This window comes from Triturus cristatus, chromosome 8, assembly GCF_964204655.1.
Source record: "Triturus cristatus chromosome 8, aTriCri1.1, whole genome shotgun sequence".
Lineage (NCBI taxonomy): Eukaryota > Metazoa > Chordata > Amphibia > Caudata > Salamandridae > Triturus > Triturus cristatus.
In genome coordinates this window covers 1179100457-1179116947 of record NC_140591.1, presented here as the reverse complement: position 1 = coordinate 1179116947, position 16491 = coordinate 1179100457, and the positions used below count along the sequence as shown (strand labels likewise).

Sequence of the window (16491 nt, the reverse complement as noted above, 5' to 3'; positions counted from 1 at the left end):
TGTAGATATGTTATTATCCTAATAAACATATATCCCAAACAATGGGTATCCCAAGCTGCAATGCGTTTATGCCTTATCATTCAGTGAAGAAGAGTTCCATGCTAGCATTCGAGCCCCGCCGTGGAAGAGAGTGTCCCGCCCCATCTGCTGTCTACTGGCCGCCCTTATTTTTATAAGTCTGCCAAAATTCCTGTACATCATTGGGTGAGTCAAAAATGCGGGTCGGCCGTTAATGTCCACTCGCAGCCACGCCGGATAGAGCATGCCATATTTGAGACCAAGGTTTCTGAGGGTGGCTTTGACTCCGTTGTATTTACATCTGACCTCCTGCACCATAATTGTGAAGTCAGAATACAGGGTTAGCCGGGCCCCCTGCCAGGTCGTATCCCCCCGCTCCCTGGCCTATCGTAGAGCAGTATCCCGATCTCGGTAGTTCATAATGCGGGCTAGGATGGGTCAGAGCGGACTGCCAGGATTAGGCAGAGGGCCCAGGGTACGATGGGCGCGCTCGACCACGAACCCAGGGGTGAAAGCTTCTCTGCCAAATAGGTCAATTAGTACAGTTTCGACAAAAGTGTCCATGCGGCCAGTGTTCGTGGATTCTGGCACCCCCAAAATGCACACATTATTGCGGCGACTGCACGCTTCCAAATCCTCATTTTTGATAGCTACCTCCTTGAGAATGCGCTCCACTCTATCTAGGCGTTTTAATGACTGGGCTGAACTATCCTCAGTGTCCGAGATCCTGGCCTCTGCTACATCAAGCCGTTTGTCATGTGCCTCTATTATTGCCCCCAGACCCAGTCTAGTTGTTTGCCAATAGAGTCGAATCTGCCATCCAGCGCTCTGAAGCCGGCCCTCATCTCCTGCAATAGCGAATCCGCAGCGGTCGAGGATTCACCCCCCAGGCCAGTGTCCTTCCCTCCCTCCGCCATGTCTGGGCCTGCGTTCTGTGCTTTGTCTGGCAGCTTTTCAAATGGCAGGACCCTTTGCTTGGGGTCCTTACGGCCCATGCTGTTGAGTAAGGACAGGTCGGCGGCAATGTTAACGGCTCCACATGCAGGTGTCAAGGGCTGTGTAAGGAAAGTGAAAGGGTGCTCTGTGAAGGGAGCCCAGAAGGGCCAGCATAATGCCTAGGTTCTACGCGCAATGCTGCAGAAGAGGGGATGAGGCAGTTAACTCAGAGGCTAGGGGTGTTTGCTTGGGAATACTTGGAAGGGTTTGTTTCAAAACACGACCCCATTCCACACCTTTGCACCAGCGTTGTGGAACAATTTGGAGAGTGGCGGTACTGACATCAGTGTATATCACGGAAGTCATAGGGATTGTGAAAAATCTTGACTTCACATAAAGTATAACACATGTATTCAGCAGGAGAGTAGGAAAGGTATAGTAAATTTCTGGTTGTGTATTTTGAAGCACACTTGTGCAAAAATATTACTAAAGCATTGTGCGGTAGCATACTGTCATTCACAGACAGCACATATTCCATTGAAATGGCTACTAAATTTGCACAGACATACAGTTTTACTGCTAAAAGTATATAGCAGACAAATGATAATGTGTGGAAATAGGGTTTCAGTGAATATTTATCATTTGCGTATAACCAAATAAAGGGTCTTGATTTGTTTTGATCCTATTACAATGTTTGTTTGCATCACACTTCTGAATTACAAAAAAAATGTGCTTCATTTTTTCTTTCCTAACTGCTGATATATTCTGAAATATGTGTTTAGTTAATTTGCAGATAATTCAGTTTTGGTCGCCTATTACAATAAATGACATCCTACAGCCTTTCCTTTTACATTCCATGTACCCCAACAAGATTGTCACACAGTTCACTTTAAAAACTCCTCTCACTTTGCAGTCATAAAAAAGAAAGGTAAACACCAATGCCATGTTTGAAGAATAAGCAGCAAATTGTCGAAAAACATAGCCTGTCTTTTGTCTTTGAGGCACAGCAAATGTGGCAAGCTAAATAAAATCTTGTCACATCAGAAATTGGCTGGATCCACTTGGGACCCGCAAGTCACATTTAGGTCAACACTGCCCTTGTTGGTAAAGCAATGGCAAACTGTTGAACCTCCATGATGTCAAGTCTAGCCTTATAGTTAGTTCCTGTTCTCCATGACAGTGTTTTGTCCTTTGTTGGAGGAGTATGGGATGTGGTTCAACAAGGTCACAATGCATTTACCATTAATAATCCTTGGTATTATTGCTTAGGAAATCCATACATTATGCACTCGATCCGGGAGTCATGAAATATATGAATCTATTCATTTGTAATTTATTGATGCAAAGCTGTGTATTTTTTTAATAGTACAGAAGGACAAAAAAAGCAAATAGATAGATTCTGTCAAATACAATAGCTTCTAAATAAATACAGATTCTGTGCCCATATTCACTATAGTAGAACTGTACATATTTAGAGAGAATCAAGTTTCAACCTTATTGTTTTTTTGTTTCCCTTTCAGAAATTCCTCAATTATTTCAATGGATGTTTACCTCTGGACATACTAAAGAGAGATATTGAGATAAATTTTAAGTCTATAAAAACAGCACTGGTGGCAGATGAAGGATCTAATCAGGAACCTCTTTTATCTGGATATTGCCTTGATTGGTAAGATGGCTAATTTTCTCTTGTTGAATAACTTATTTTCCTATATAAAAGCCTGGGTGAACCTCTAAGCATACTCTTTATTGCTTGCGTTGTATGGGAAAGGGTGAAAACACTAAGACCTCTATATCATGACCCCATAGATAAGCATTGAAGAGGTGACACAGCCTGTGTTGGTACACCAAAAATACTAGACTGGTAGTGCTGCAATAAGGTTAGTCTGGATGTTTGATACATATATCATATCATATGTGTGAGAGGCTGGCTCTGTATATGATGTACACAGATGTAAGTGGACACCTTGTACTGCTCCAGGCAACCCTTATGGTGATTTTAGTGGTTTTAGACAACCTTAGAAAGCTCTCTAAGTGGTAGCCGTGGAGGGCAGCCTTCAGGCTTAGACCAGAAGGAATGTAATGCAGCTTGGTTCACAAGAACACAATCTTATAGGTATAGATTAAGTGAAAAAGAACCACACAGTGTATTTATAAAAATATGTATTTATTATAAGACACTCACTAACACATACAGATATCTCCTAGCCGGAGATGTGCACAGTGCACACAATACTTTTCAATAAAAACAGGTAAATAGCACAGAATACACAGTGGTCCACAGGGGACACCAAACCACAAACTAAAAGAGCGGTATGCGAACCACAACTCGAGTCAAGTAAATAGTCAGAGGACGTAGAAGTGCTGGGGACCCAAGGAACCACCCATCGGTAGTATCTAGGAGCCCCACGGAGGTCGTTGTCAGTGTAGGAACACAACCGTGTTCTCCGTACAAATCAATGTGTAAGTCGCGGTTGCAATTTGAAAGAAAGAGGACCCTTCCCAGTGGACCCTAAAGAAACCCCATGGAAGAGAAGAGGTTGGAGAGCCACCCCACCCGTGGATACCTTAGGAACCAGGATACCTGCACCATGGAAGCCTGTTGCATAGGTGTGAAGTGGCATCGGAAACCATCGTCGAACTCAATGGGAGACTTCAGAAAGATGCCGCTGCTGGATAAGGTGAAAGTGTCCAGTGGAACCCAAAGGTGTATTCAAGATGTGAAGAACCTGCAAGCAGAGGGGACCAAGCCTATGCCACTGTGGAGTAACCAAGAGGCACGGAAGACGAATGCCCACCGATGTTGGGTGTTGCAGGAGAGCTGACATTGACCTTAAAACTTAAACTGTGTGGACCAGGTCGATGCTGTGGAAGACCAGGAGCTGTACACAAGCTGTCCTACATCGGATGTCGAGAGTTGAGGGGTCGGTGTCCGGCGGGAGCACCAATAAGCCTTGGCAACTGCAACCAATGAAGGAGTAGAAGAAGGTGCAATGTCGGAACCAGCAAGTTCCAGGAGACTCACCACAAGCAGGGGAGTTAGGGCAGGCCATGAACAATGAGGGGAGCCCAAAATAATTCAAATGTGACCCTCGACAGGACCCACAGGCCAGAGGCACTGAAGTCGCAAGAGGACCTCGAGCAGCTACCAAAGAAGCAGGCCCACAGTGCAAGCAATGTGGTGTGGTCAAAGATTCTTGTCACTGGAGATGCTTGAGGTTGGGGCTACTTGGAGCCCAAAGATCTTGGTGGAAGGAAGCCAACAAGCCTTTGCAACTGCAAGTCGGTGCACTGCACAGGGGTTCCGCTTCCTGCGGCTCCGAAGAGGGATACTGGCCTCAAACTTGGTGAGGGATGTGGAGAACCACCACCTCTGTTGCTGAGCCTTTCGGAGTCCATTGGAGCCCAGGATCAGCAGACCCTTCAGCTTAGTTGCACTGCTTGCAGATGCAGGGATGTGACTCCTTCACTTCAAGGGAGATTCCTTCAGGTGTCTTGGATGTCCATCAGCCCTGAACGGGTTCTTGTGTGGAGCACAGGCACGGACGTTGCAGTAGATGAGCAGGGCAAAGAGATTAGGAGCAGCAGGAGTCTTCCCGGTTGCGTCTTTGATGCCCAGAGCGAAGTCCAGATTGGCCAGACGGTCGAAGTTGAAGTGGTGTCTGAATTGTATCATGTCCCACAATGAATCTAGGGACCTGCCCACAGGTAAGCCCTTAAGCACCCTAAGGAAAGGGTTGGGATGATACAGGGATCCCTCCCTAAAGAGGGGCTGGACAAGGGGGAGAATACTCCTCTGTCCTTTGTCCAGTTTCGCACCAGAGCGGAGGCCAACGGCTCCCAGAACTGGTTTGAGCTGGACTATGCATGGAGGGCGCCAAATGTGCCCTGCCTGCAGACTATGTGGCGCTGGCAAGCGCTCCCACCCTGCCCCAATACACTAAACCCAGTCTAGGAGGTGGTCACTCCTCCCTGTGACAGGATGCCTATTGTTTTGCCTTCCCCAGCTCGAGCTTGGCTCAGCAGCAGGAGGGCAGAATCGTGTCTCTGGTCGGAAGCAGCCATGTTGTGCTGTCCCAGTCTAGAAGACTGGTACCTGGAGAACTGAGGGCCTAACAGAGGGCCTTTACAGTGCTTGGAATCATACCTCCCACACTGTTTACGGTGTGGGGGTATGATTCCAAAATGTGTGATACCAAACGCAATAGGGTTCGTTATAGCCAGTTTCGAGATGGTCATCGTGTAATGACACGGTGCCCTTCTATATGTGATATGGCTGTCTCACTTACAACCCGGGAGAATGGACTTCGAAGGCTGTAGGGGTGTCCTGCTCATGCAGGGGCACCCTTGCACTTAGAACCAAGCACTCTGCCTTCAGGATTGAAAACGCCTGCCGTAGGGGTGACTTATATATTTTAAGTGCAGTGACCTTAGATATAGGGAAACCTATATCTTTCGGAAGTGGTGCTAGCACCAGCTTACACAGGCTCCAATGGCAGGACTGTTGAGATAGTTTGAATGGTCTCCCATAATACATGCTTCAGCCTATGGGGGACCTCTGGGGTACGTATGCCCTGGGTACCTTAGTGCCATATACTAGGGACTGATAAGGGTACCCCAATATCCAATCTGGGATGTACCTAAGCACTTACCATAACCATTTAGGGGGAAAGCAAAGAGACGGGGGTCCTTATTAGCAGGATCCCAGTCAGACTAGTCATAAACAGCATTACATCAAGCAAAAAGTGGGGGTAACCATAGAAGCAGATCCTACTTTCCTACAATATGATATTTGTAGAGCGCAGCTTATCACCGGTGAGGGTATCCAAGTGTTGTGCTGCGGAGTCAGGCAAAGGACCAGGTCATGAGTCCCTGCCTGAAGTGGGTCAACGAGGGTGAGGTGCAGAGGTGGGGGGATAGGTGTTCCAGGACTTTTCAGCGAGGAGGGAGAAGGAGCATCCTCCGGTGCAGCAGCGGTGGATGCGTGGTACCTATGCGAGGGCAAGATGAGCCTGGGAGGTAGGTGGGAATTCAGGCAGTGGTTCATGTAAGCGGGTCCTTAGTCGTAGAGAGCTTTGTAGGCGTGGGTCAGGAGCTTGAATTGGTATATTTTCGGAATGGGGAGACAGTGGGGGTCTTTCCAGTGCTGGGTGACTTGAGGGTTTTGTTTTAGAAGTGTCCAAATATGATTATTTATTTGTCTTTTCAGAAGGGGGTTGGTGGGAGTTCTCCTCACTGATTAGTGCTCAGATCAGCGAGCATCCTTAAGAGTATGCTTTGTTGAGGTAGTAAAGAGATAGCTGTTTCTATCTCTCAAGGTCTTGGCAGAAACTTGGGTGCATATTTTGAAGTCTGTGGGTTGTCTGCTAAGAGTTTCTTCTTCCTACATACAATTAAATTGATTAATACTATTATATTAACACTGCTTATTTAAAGTGCAAAAAGTCTGTAAAAACTCTAGTATGAAAAATACTATCCAGCAAAATGGGAAGCATTCTAAAATAATATTCTGGTTACATATATGCTTGCTCACTTTGTACTGTACATAATAGTTAATTGCTTCTATTCTAATCATAATTTAACCCATTTTTTGTTTATATCTGTTTATTGAACATTTTCAGCATTTCAGAATGTAACATATATATTTATCAACATCAGAATAACACAATTTCTATCATGCTGGAGCAGCTGGAGTGACATACAGTTAAATTCAGAAGAGTGTGCGGTATACATTTTCAGCCAATAGCTTCTGTAGAATGTGTTGCATGTGGACTATAAAAACGCTGCATGGTCGGTAACTCACGATTTTAGATAACAATGGCCAACCAATATCAATTAGAAGATTTAGTTAATTCTAATCAGAGGGGTGAAGACCAATGAACATGAAACGGGGCCGCACCCACCTAGTTAGCCAACATGCGTCTCTTTGCAATACAACATCAGTTGGGATAAATAAAATAACAGGATGGTGAACGGGCAAGAGAGGAGCATGCAATACATTTAACAATTAATGCACAGCCGCGGAGCTTCTGTCTACAACGGTGTCTAACGATCGTCTGGGGGATTCAACCGTGTGCAACAGTGCAGTTAGAAGTCAGGATAGTGTCCCACCTGGCTGCCGGTGGATCCTTTCGTGTCTTACCTGTGTAGGACAATACTAGGCTCTTGAGACCACATGGCCATGGATTGCTCCCAGGTAGCGAGATGATTTCCATTTACGGTTAATTAGGCGCTTGTCTAGCAGGAGACCTAAATCGAGAAATCGGGTGATGGCCTTGTGTTTTCTGTCTCTGTGGTGTAGGCCTCATAGGCAGACCTCCCATGTGTGCAGAGAAGTGCGTCCTGTGCAATTTGTCAAATGTGAAGTAACATCCTGCTAGTACTGGTGAAGAGATGGACAGGCCCACAGCATGTACAGGAAATCTGCATCATTCAGGCAACAGCGGGGGCAGGTGGTGTCTGTGTGGTGAAAGTAACCGTTTATATTGTTAGGGGTGAGGTAAGCTCTATGAAGGACGTAATACTAGATGAAGCGAAAGTGGGCATTGCGTGGAACACGAACAGGACCCTCAAGTATAGCACTCCACTCCTTATCCGTGGATGAGCTGACCAGGCCCGTCTCCCACTGTCGGCGTGGTGGGGTGAGCGGCGCTGCAGCATGTGTGCGCAGAAAATCAGTGATCCAACATATCAGGTGCCTTCCCGTTTCCATTACATGGGGATATTGGATAGTAAGGTGCATCTGGTGTTCCGGTAACATGTCCCCCCACTGGGTGTTCCAGCATCCCAATGAGAGAGTTATAGAGGAGGAATTGACCAGGAGGTAGACCGACTTACTCAATCGAAAACTCATGAGATATGAGAGCACCCTTGCAATACAGATCACCTAGTGTATATTGTTCTATCTTGTGCCAGGGGACTATTTCTGTCAATGAGGTGATCTGACCTCCTCTCAGTGTGCCAAGCAAAGATAGTGCAAAGGCATATGGCTGAGTTGCCTTAGTGAGAAGGAGGCTCTGTTTGTAGCAACAGTACGCAACTTGCAGGAGAGTGGTACCAGGCATCGCTACCCTCAAACAAGGATGAAACAAGTGTAATATGTTAGTTAAGACCCAGACTGGGGAGGCAGTGGCAGTGTAATAGTTTGGAGGCCCGCCAGCCATCAGGCCACCTACTGAAGCTGGGTTGCCAAATAATACTGCTCAAATTTGGGAAACTCAAGTCCCCCCTTATCCGTAGGTAAGTAAAGTTTCTGCAGCACCACCCTACAATGTGTGTTGTGCCAGATTAACTCTCTTGTCAGTTTCTCAAGAGACCGGAATAAGGGCTTTGTGACATAAAGAGAGAGGTTGGTGAAGTAGTATAACAGATGCGGCGGCATCACCATTTTGGTAAGAACTATGCGTCCCATCACAGATAGTGGCAGTGACTTACGGAATCCCATCTGTGCCTGCAACGATGATACTGCACATGTGAGGTTGCCGTCGAAAAGGTCAGCAGGTGTGTGGAAGATGCTACTGCCCAGATAGCGAAACATGGTAGTTTGCCAGGCCAGTCGAACCCCATTGAGGCAGAAGGCAGGGCAGATGTTGTGCTGATAAGTGGAGAAAGCCATGATTTAGCCCAATTGTCCTTAAGACTTGATAGTTCAGCAAACCGGTCAAATGTTAGAACCACTTCAGCCCGGATAACATGTATATCCCAAAGATAAAGGAGCAGGTCGTCTCCGTACCGTGAGATCGAGTGTAGCCCATCACCCAGTAGTATTCCCCAAATCTGGCTGTGCACACAAAGGGCAAGTGCCAGCAGTTCTATAGCCAGGGAAAAGAGCAGTGGAGACAGTGGGCTGCCCTGGCGAGTGCCCCTGTGGATTGGGATATGGTCAGAGATAAGGATACCTGTTTTCACTCTGGCAAGTGGCAGGGTATAAAGAAGTTTATCCATCCTAATATATCGATTCCCTTGGCCATAGCATTGCAGCACCTAAAAAAAAGGCTCATTCCAGGGACTAGAAAGCCTTCTTCAGATCCAGCACCAGGCAGCCCGCCAGTGGTCAGGAATGCGGAGCATACTCCAGGATCCAAAAGAACCTCCGTAAAACTGAGTGAGGTGTTATGGGCCAGTACAAACCAGTTCTGGTCCGGGTGTATTAATGCTGGGACTAAGGGTGCCAGGCCATCCGCAAGTACCTTGGCTAATATCTTGTAGTCCGTATTGAGGAGTGCCAATGGTCTGTATGAGCCTAGTGCTTTAGGGTCTCTGTCAGGCTTAGAGAGAGATATGAGCAGTGCCTCACAGAGCATAGCAGGCATGCAAGAGGTCAATAGGGCTTCATCATATAATGTCTGCAGGTGAGAGGCTAAAAGTGTGACATATGCTTTGTAAACTTCAGTTGGGTGACCGTCTGGCCCAGGGGTCTTGCCGGTGACAAGCGCACGGATGGCCTCCTGTATCTCAAAGAGCGTAATGGGGTTGTCCAGGTCTGCTCTCTGCTCTGGTGTGACTCGAGGCAGGGACACATCTATCAGGAATGAGCCAACCCCTCTCAGAGATGCTGATGTCACTGACTCATATAGTGAAGTGTAGTGGCATGTTAATTAAGCATGTATGTCTTTCTGTGCATGTAGTAGGGCTCCAGTGGCAGCCCGCACTTTTGTTATGGGGTGCCTCGGCTGTTCTTGGCAGACCACGCCAGCAGTAACTCTGATTTATCAGCTTCAGCCTGTGTTTTGCAGAGTGCTCTGCGTAGTTGGGACAATGATATAATATGATATGATATAGTTTTATAAAGCACTCGAATGCTGAGGCGTCTTGGCGCTATAAGGTGAGATAGGGGATCATAGCAGCTATAACTGATTTAAGAAGGTGGAAAGAGGTGTGTTTTTAATGCCTTCCTGAAAAAGCCTATCAGACATTAATCTCATAGAAATGGGCAATTGATTCCACAGTTTAGCTGCACAATGTGACAGACTTCTCCCATCTGGCCTTGCAAATTTTGGAGATCCAAATAAAACCTGCATCAGTAGATCTAAGGTTTCTAATATGAGTGTACCGGGAGAAGAGTTTCCGAAGGTCACCAGCTCTTCCGCCGAATAGTGTCTTGTGAATTAGGCATAAGGCTTTGAACTCAGTCCTTTGCTGGATGGGGAGCCAGTGCAATGACCTAATAGCTGCAGAAGTGGGATGTCCCCTAGGAATATTTAACAATAGCCAGGCAGCAGCATTTTGTATCAACTGTAATTTTAACCTCTGGGCTTTGTCGATGCCTATATACAGTGCATTTCAATAGTCAAGCCTCGAAAGAACAAGGGCAACAACCACTGATTTCTTCAGATCCTGGGGGATAAAAGGGAATATCGTCCTAAGAAGCTTCAATATGTAGAAGCAGGCGGAAGTTATGCTATTGATCTGGCCCAAAAGATTAAGCTGGTCATCAAAAAGAACCCCAAGGTTCTTAACTTTATTAGCCGGAACCGGACATTGACCCACCATGTGGAATTCCATAGTGATGGACCTTTGCCAAATTCCATCACCTCGGTCTTATCGGTGTTAATTTTAAGATAGTTGCAGCTCATCCATCTCATGATGTGAGTCATGCAGGCATGGAAGCTGGCAGCTGTGGCCTCAGACTGTTTGGATACAGAAATGACAATTTGTGAATCATCTGCATAAGATACCAACAAAAAACCATACGCTCTGATGAGTGCAGCAAGTGGAGCAACGTACACATTGAACAATGTAGGTGACAGTGCAGATCCTTGTGGCACTCCACATGGAGCGCAGAAAGCCTTGGATTGCAAATTGTCCCAATGTATACTTTGCTGCCTTGAGGCCAAGCATGAGGAGAGAAGGGACAGAGCCAGCTCCCCAACCCCTACCGCCCTCAGCCGCCTTACTAACACCGTGTGGTTCACGGTGTCAAATGCCACCGAGAGGTCCAGGAGAACGAGGATGGCACTGCCCCCTCCATCCACCTGTCTGTGAATTTCCTCCGTTGCCCTAATCAGGGCGGTCTCGGTCGAGTGACATGACCGGAAGCCATGCTGACTAGAGTCAAGTTGATTATTGATATCTAGATATTGCATAAGCTCCTGATTCACCGCCCTTTCGAGGATTTTAGCTGTAACTGGCAGACAGGAGATGGGTTGGTAATTCTTTACATCCAAAGGATCGAAAGTAGGCTTTTTTAGGATTGGTCTTATGCAGGCTGTTTTCCAAGCCGTTGGGTATATCCCGGAGTCAAGCACTTGGTTTAAAAGAGGGGTTAAGTGTGTACTGATTAACCCAGCAGCTAGGTGCAAGACCATCTGTGGACACGGGTCTTGCGGGGAACCAGATTTAATAGTCAGTAACATTTTATTGACTTCTATAGATTTAAATGGACTGAAACTTGCTAGTTGGCACTGAGGTGCTATTTCTTCCGGCACCAAATTATGGTCAATTATTGCGGAGATCGTCATAAATTTACACCTGGGCCTGAAAGAAATTCAGGTCCTCTGCCCTCTCCTCCAGGACTCAAATCAGGTCATTGAGCGCATGTAGGTGTTCTCCGCCTCACAAGCCTGTGGTTGTAGCTTTGCAAGTGTCTGTCCTGCGGCACGTACTTTATCTGCCAACTTGCGGTGGTCAGCAGGTAATTGAGTGAGGTCTGCCCCTACATTGTCTGTTTTGCATTCCAGGGAGGCCCAGGATGTTTCTGTGGCTGCCAGGACAATATCCAGTTTGTCATTGTTGGACAGGGTCTCCGGAGCGGCCTGAAGGGTCCACCAGGTCAGCTGGCGGTCCAGACGTGATGGACGGGCACAAAGATGCTCTATGTGTTTCTGACCACTAGCGACTTATGTCAATTTGCAGATTTAGTGGTCAAAGAAGAGGAACCAAGTCCCCAGGACAGGTGGTCCCGCTTGTACGTACCAATAACTATGGCGTGACACCGCAGTACGAGCAGCCCAGTTGCCAGGTCAAGTGATAGAGTAATCGATATCTTATGCGGAGGTCATTTGCTAGGTGAGGAGGGATGAAAGCAAGGGTGTTGCATAGGGCCGGCTTTAGCGCTGCTGGCATCCAGTGCAACACAGTTTGTTGGCGCCCCCCAATGACCACCTCCACCACCTCCACCATTGATTCACTCACCATCACCCTTTAACAATGCCCCTCAAGTCTCCATAACCACTCATAACCAATCTCTCTCAGATGCATTTAAATAGTTTTATAGCGCCACTCATACCAGTGCAGGGTGTCAGAGCACTTTACATCACACACTACACAGAGACCATCAATCATATGTGTGAAAATCAGTGTATAGGAAATGTTACATAAGACAGAGGACTACAAGGTGTAAGAGTCACATGTTATCTATACTGGTAGGCAGTATAGTTTAAGAGTGCTCGGTCTGGAGAAGCACAAACTGAGAGTGTCTGTGGCTGCCAGGACAATATCCCGTTTGTCATTGTTGGATGGGGTTTCCTGAGCGGCCTGAAGGGTCCGCTGGGTCAGCTGGCGGTCCAGACGTGATGGACGGGCACGAAGATTCTCCATGTGTTCCTGACCACTAGCGACTTATGTCAATTTGCAGATTTAGTGGTCAAAGAAGAGGAACCAAGACCCCAGGACAGGTGGTCCCACTTGTACGTGCCAATAACTATGGCGTGACACCGCAGCACGAGCAACCCAGTTGCCAGGTCAGGTGATAGCGTAGTCGATATCTTATGCGGAGGTCATTTGCTAGGTGAGGAGGGATGAAAGCAAGGGTGTTGCATAGGGCCGGCTTTAGCGCTGCTGGCATCCAGTGCAACACAGTTTGTTGGGGCCCCCCAATGACCACCTCCACCACTGATTCACTCACCACCACCCTTTAACAATGCCCCTCAAGTCTCCAACACCACTCATAACCACTCTCTCTCAGATGCATTTAATTAGTTTTATAGTGCCACTCATACCAGTGTAGGGTGTCAGAGCACTTTACATCACACACTAAACAGAGACCATCAATTATAGGTGTGTAAATCAGTGTATAGGAAATGTTACATAAGACAGAGGACTACAAGGTGTAAGAGTCACATGTTATCCATACTGGTAGGCAGTATAGTTTAAGAGTGCTTGGTCTGGAGAAGCACAAACTGAGAGTTTAAAATGTAACAGCATGGCTGAAGGTTCTCTTTAAAAATAGGAATTGATTTCTACCCAAATGAACCCTTTTTGCAATATTAGGATAATGAAAGGCTGGGGAAAAATCATAACGCTGTAATCTATACCTTCCTGTTTGCATGCAGCTCTTTGATGACAGTTAATAGCTCACTGTTCTATATTTAGATTGTAACTTAGACACTGCAAGTAACAAAAGGATCTCTTTGACAAAAGCAGTAACCCACTGATCAATTTAAATTATATACACTTTGTGATCTGCATGGCACATGTTCTGTGCAGCAGGCATATTACCTCTGCACTACCTTTTGATGAGTCAAAACTTCTACTAGACAAAACCTTGATCTCGCTCCAGGAAGAACCTTAATCACCGGGGTTATTTTGACATTTTTATTGATGCCTGAATATTGCTGGAGGCCAGAACGCAGCAGCAGGTGCCTTTAAAATCTTAATATACTTGCAAACACAGCGCCCCCTTCTGAAGTTAATGCTCGGTGTGGGGGCACCGGTCGCAACACCCTAGAGCCGGCCCTGGTGTTACACAGAACCTTCAAATACGTGTGACTCAGGCCAGGGTAGCAGTGCGTCTAATGGGAAGCAAGTAGTAGGCCCATTTGAACACACAGCAGTTTCCTTTGTGCGGTGCAGCACGTGCAGCCCCAGGAGGAGAGTGTCCTAGAATCAGTTCTCCCGCTCCACAATTAACACTCTTTGACGTCCGGTCCACAGAAAGGCAGCGGCGTAATATGGCAGGTGCAAATCTGCTGGTCAGCCAGCTCCCCCTGTGAGATCCAGAGGCTATCAGGATATGTAGCAGGTGTAGCGTATCTATGTGTTTCAAGCACTGGCGTGGATGTCCAAGCCTCCGCTGTGCAACATCTCCCCCAAAGTCACTGGCAACAGAGAAAATGCAAGGGGGGGAGGGGTTGGTCCATCAACTCACCACATGTCCTTCAGGGCAGTAAATTCAAGACAGCCATTCTTAATGGCTAACAGGCCTCGCAGCGGCACAGACCCCTACATCAGGGAGGGTGCTCCACACCAGTACCAGTGGGGCCCATACCGATTAAGGCAGCAGTCAGCAATCAGCAAAGCCAGGGGGGGCGGCCCTAAGTGCTTGCAGGTCCACAACGTAGCTCGAGGCCTGCTGCACAGTGTACGGTGCCATCAGCTCTCCCAGCACTGTCGGGAGCGGCACAGGGTATGCAGCTCCTCCGGGTGCAGTAATGAAGTGCTGCTTGGCATCACCTCCTCCGACAGAGGCAGCGGTGGCTCCTCCGCTAACGCGTTGCCCCACTGCTCTTTGAGAAGGAAAAATAAAATGATAATAACTATGTTATTATCATTTTATTTTTCGAAGGTTCGGGACTTGGTTAGGGCGGAGCTGGTGGCACAGAGGGAGGAGTGGTTTACACACTACAAGTGCGCATGATTGGCTGGCCGGCCGTCTGCGGCCGGCCAAACAGTCATGTGCGCTTTGCATGTTCCCCACTAGGCTGCATTACAAAGCCTGGTGGGGAACATGCCCAGGCACCGAGTCCTGATCTGAGCGCCGATCCACAGCGCCCAGACCAATCACAAACCTTCATTGCAGCGTTGTGATTGGCTATGGGGAGCCTGGGTGCTTCCTGGTTCTGGGGCTCGCTGCCGTCCCTCTACCCTCATTCCCTGCCATACGCTACTGAGGGGGAAGGGGAGATAAGTGTGTCCGGGTACCCTGACCTTCCGCTCAGTGTCTGGCTCCTGTGTTCAGTGGCTGTCAGCCCCGGCATCAGGCCCTAGCACCAGCAGCCACGAGTCATCTGCGCCATAGCCCGCAACTGGCATCACCAACAGTGCCAACATCCCACAAACACCATCACCATAGCTCCCCAAGTTTCAGAGCTCGGTATATCCATGAGAAGGGCCAATGGCAGCCGATTTGCAGGATAAAGGCCGCAAAATAGGGGTTGCGATGTGGAGCTCCGTTAAAGATAGTCAGCCATCTTGGCCTCACAAGCCACGTCCCATCATAATTTTACACCACAATATTTATGCTCTCACTGAAACTACAAAATATCCTTTTTAATTTCAAAAGAGTAAACACTCATTTTAATTGGAGTCGTTTTATAATACATGCATAACTATGACAAGGAGTTCAAACCATCAAATTTATGTGTACACAAATATGAATATAATATACAGTAATGTTTGTATGTGGTAATCAAATAATAACCCTCTGTCTTGATTCTTTGTAGGATGCTTAATGTTACACACACCGTCATCTCCACTGTGTCTTCGCTCCCCGAAGAGTTGACAGAAGAAATTGGCCCAGCTCTGTCTCACACCGTGGTGTTATGATGTCTCAGGGCACTGGCACAAAATGGGGTCCGCTGGCATGCATCCAATGACTGTGAAAGGGAACAATGTGATCAAGTGCATATGACGGACACAGAGAAACAACGTATATTACAGGGGCTTTTTAAACATAAATACAACTTCGACTTTTGGCGAGAATTCCTTGAATCTTCTCTTAATGTAGCTTCATGTATACAGCTGGACCTAAAAAAAAAAACAGTACTTAAAGGTTATATAACACATTTTCTTTGGGGTGTAGTTCCAAATATGCAAATGCTGAACCACATGACAGATACGCTACACTTCATGGTATTGATGTAATAAACTTGTACTGCACCTGGCAACACCATATTACATAAAAGTATTCATTTTAATAATTTAGTAGACGCACAATAAACTAAGTTTCCACTTTTTAGAGTGTGTTGAGGTATGCTTCTTGAAGATAGGTACCATTGTAGCTATCTCAGCGCTGAAGACAATTTTGTGTTTAATGATACAGTGTTCTTTCAGATATTTTATCACTTAGCCAGGGGCACTGAAGGCTCAATAGAACACCTATTTGGTCTTGAAAGGAAAAGTCTCAGGAACAGTATGATTCGGGCCCTAGGGAGTAGTGACACTAGAATAACACCCACATGTTTAGAAAAGGGTAACTCAGCCTCAATTATAGATTTCCCTGTGGAAAAGGAGGCAGGGTTGGGGGGAGAGCCTAGCTGAGATGAACCCATAGGAAAATGTCAGCCAGAGAAAAAAAAGAAAAACCCTCCACAGCAGTGGCATCACTGAACTGTACAACCCCTTTATTCGGTGGCAGGGAGGGCTGTGATTAAAAACATCAACTAACTTTTATAATACATACACCAACTTATGGAAGGCATCAATGAGATAGACCTAAGGGATGTTAAGGGGAATAGCATCAAGGATGATCATTTGGAAGAGGAGTTTGTACTTCAAATATCATTGCCACTGATATCCTTTGCAAAGAAGAACATGACACTCTGTTCTATGTAATCAGAATAAATGGAAAACTCAGGCAAGTTTAGGATGTAAATTAAGCAT

At 46.8% G+C, this 16491-nt stretch overlaps 1 protein-coding gene across 1 annotated transcript in view; it reads left to right on the top strand.

Annotated features, from left to right (window-relative positions):
- The window catches only part of LOC146805568 (uncharacterized), a 68032-nt gene extending 52187 nt beyond the window's left edge, over positions 1-15845 (top strand). The window contains exons 7-8 of the mRNA XM_085620526.1: positions 2475-2620; positions 15333-15845. Of these exons, the coding sequence (XP_085476652.1) occupies positions 2475-2620; positions 15333-15435 (249 nt within the window). The 3' untranslated portion in view covers positions 15436-15845. The remainder of the gene's footprint in view (positions 1-2474; positions 2621-15332) is intronic.
- Positions 15846-16491: the final 646 nt, after the last annotated feature.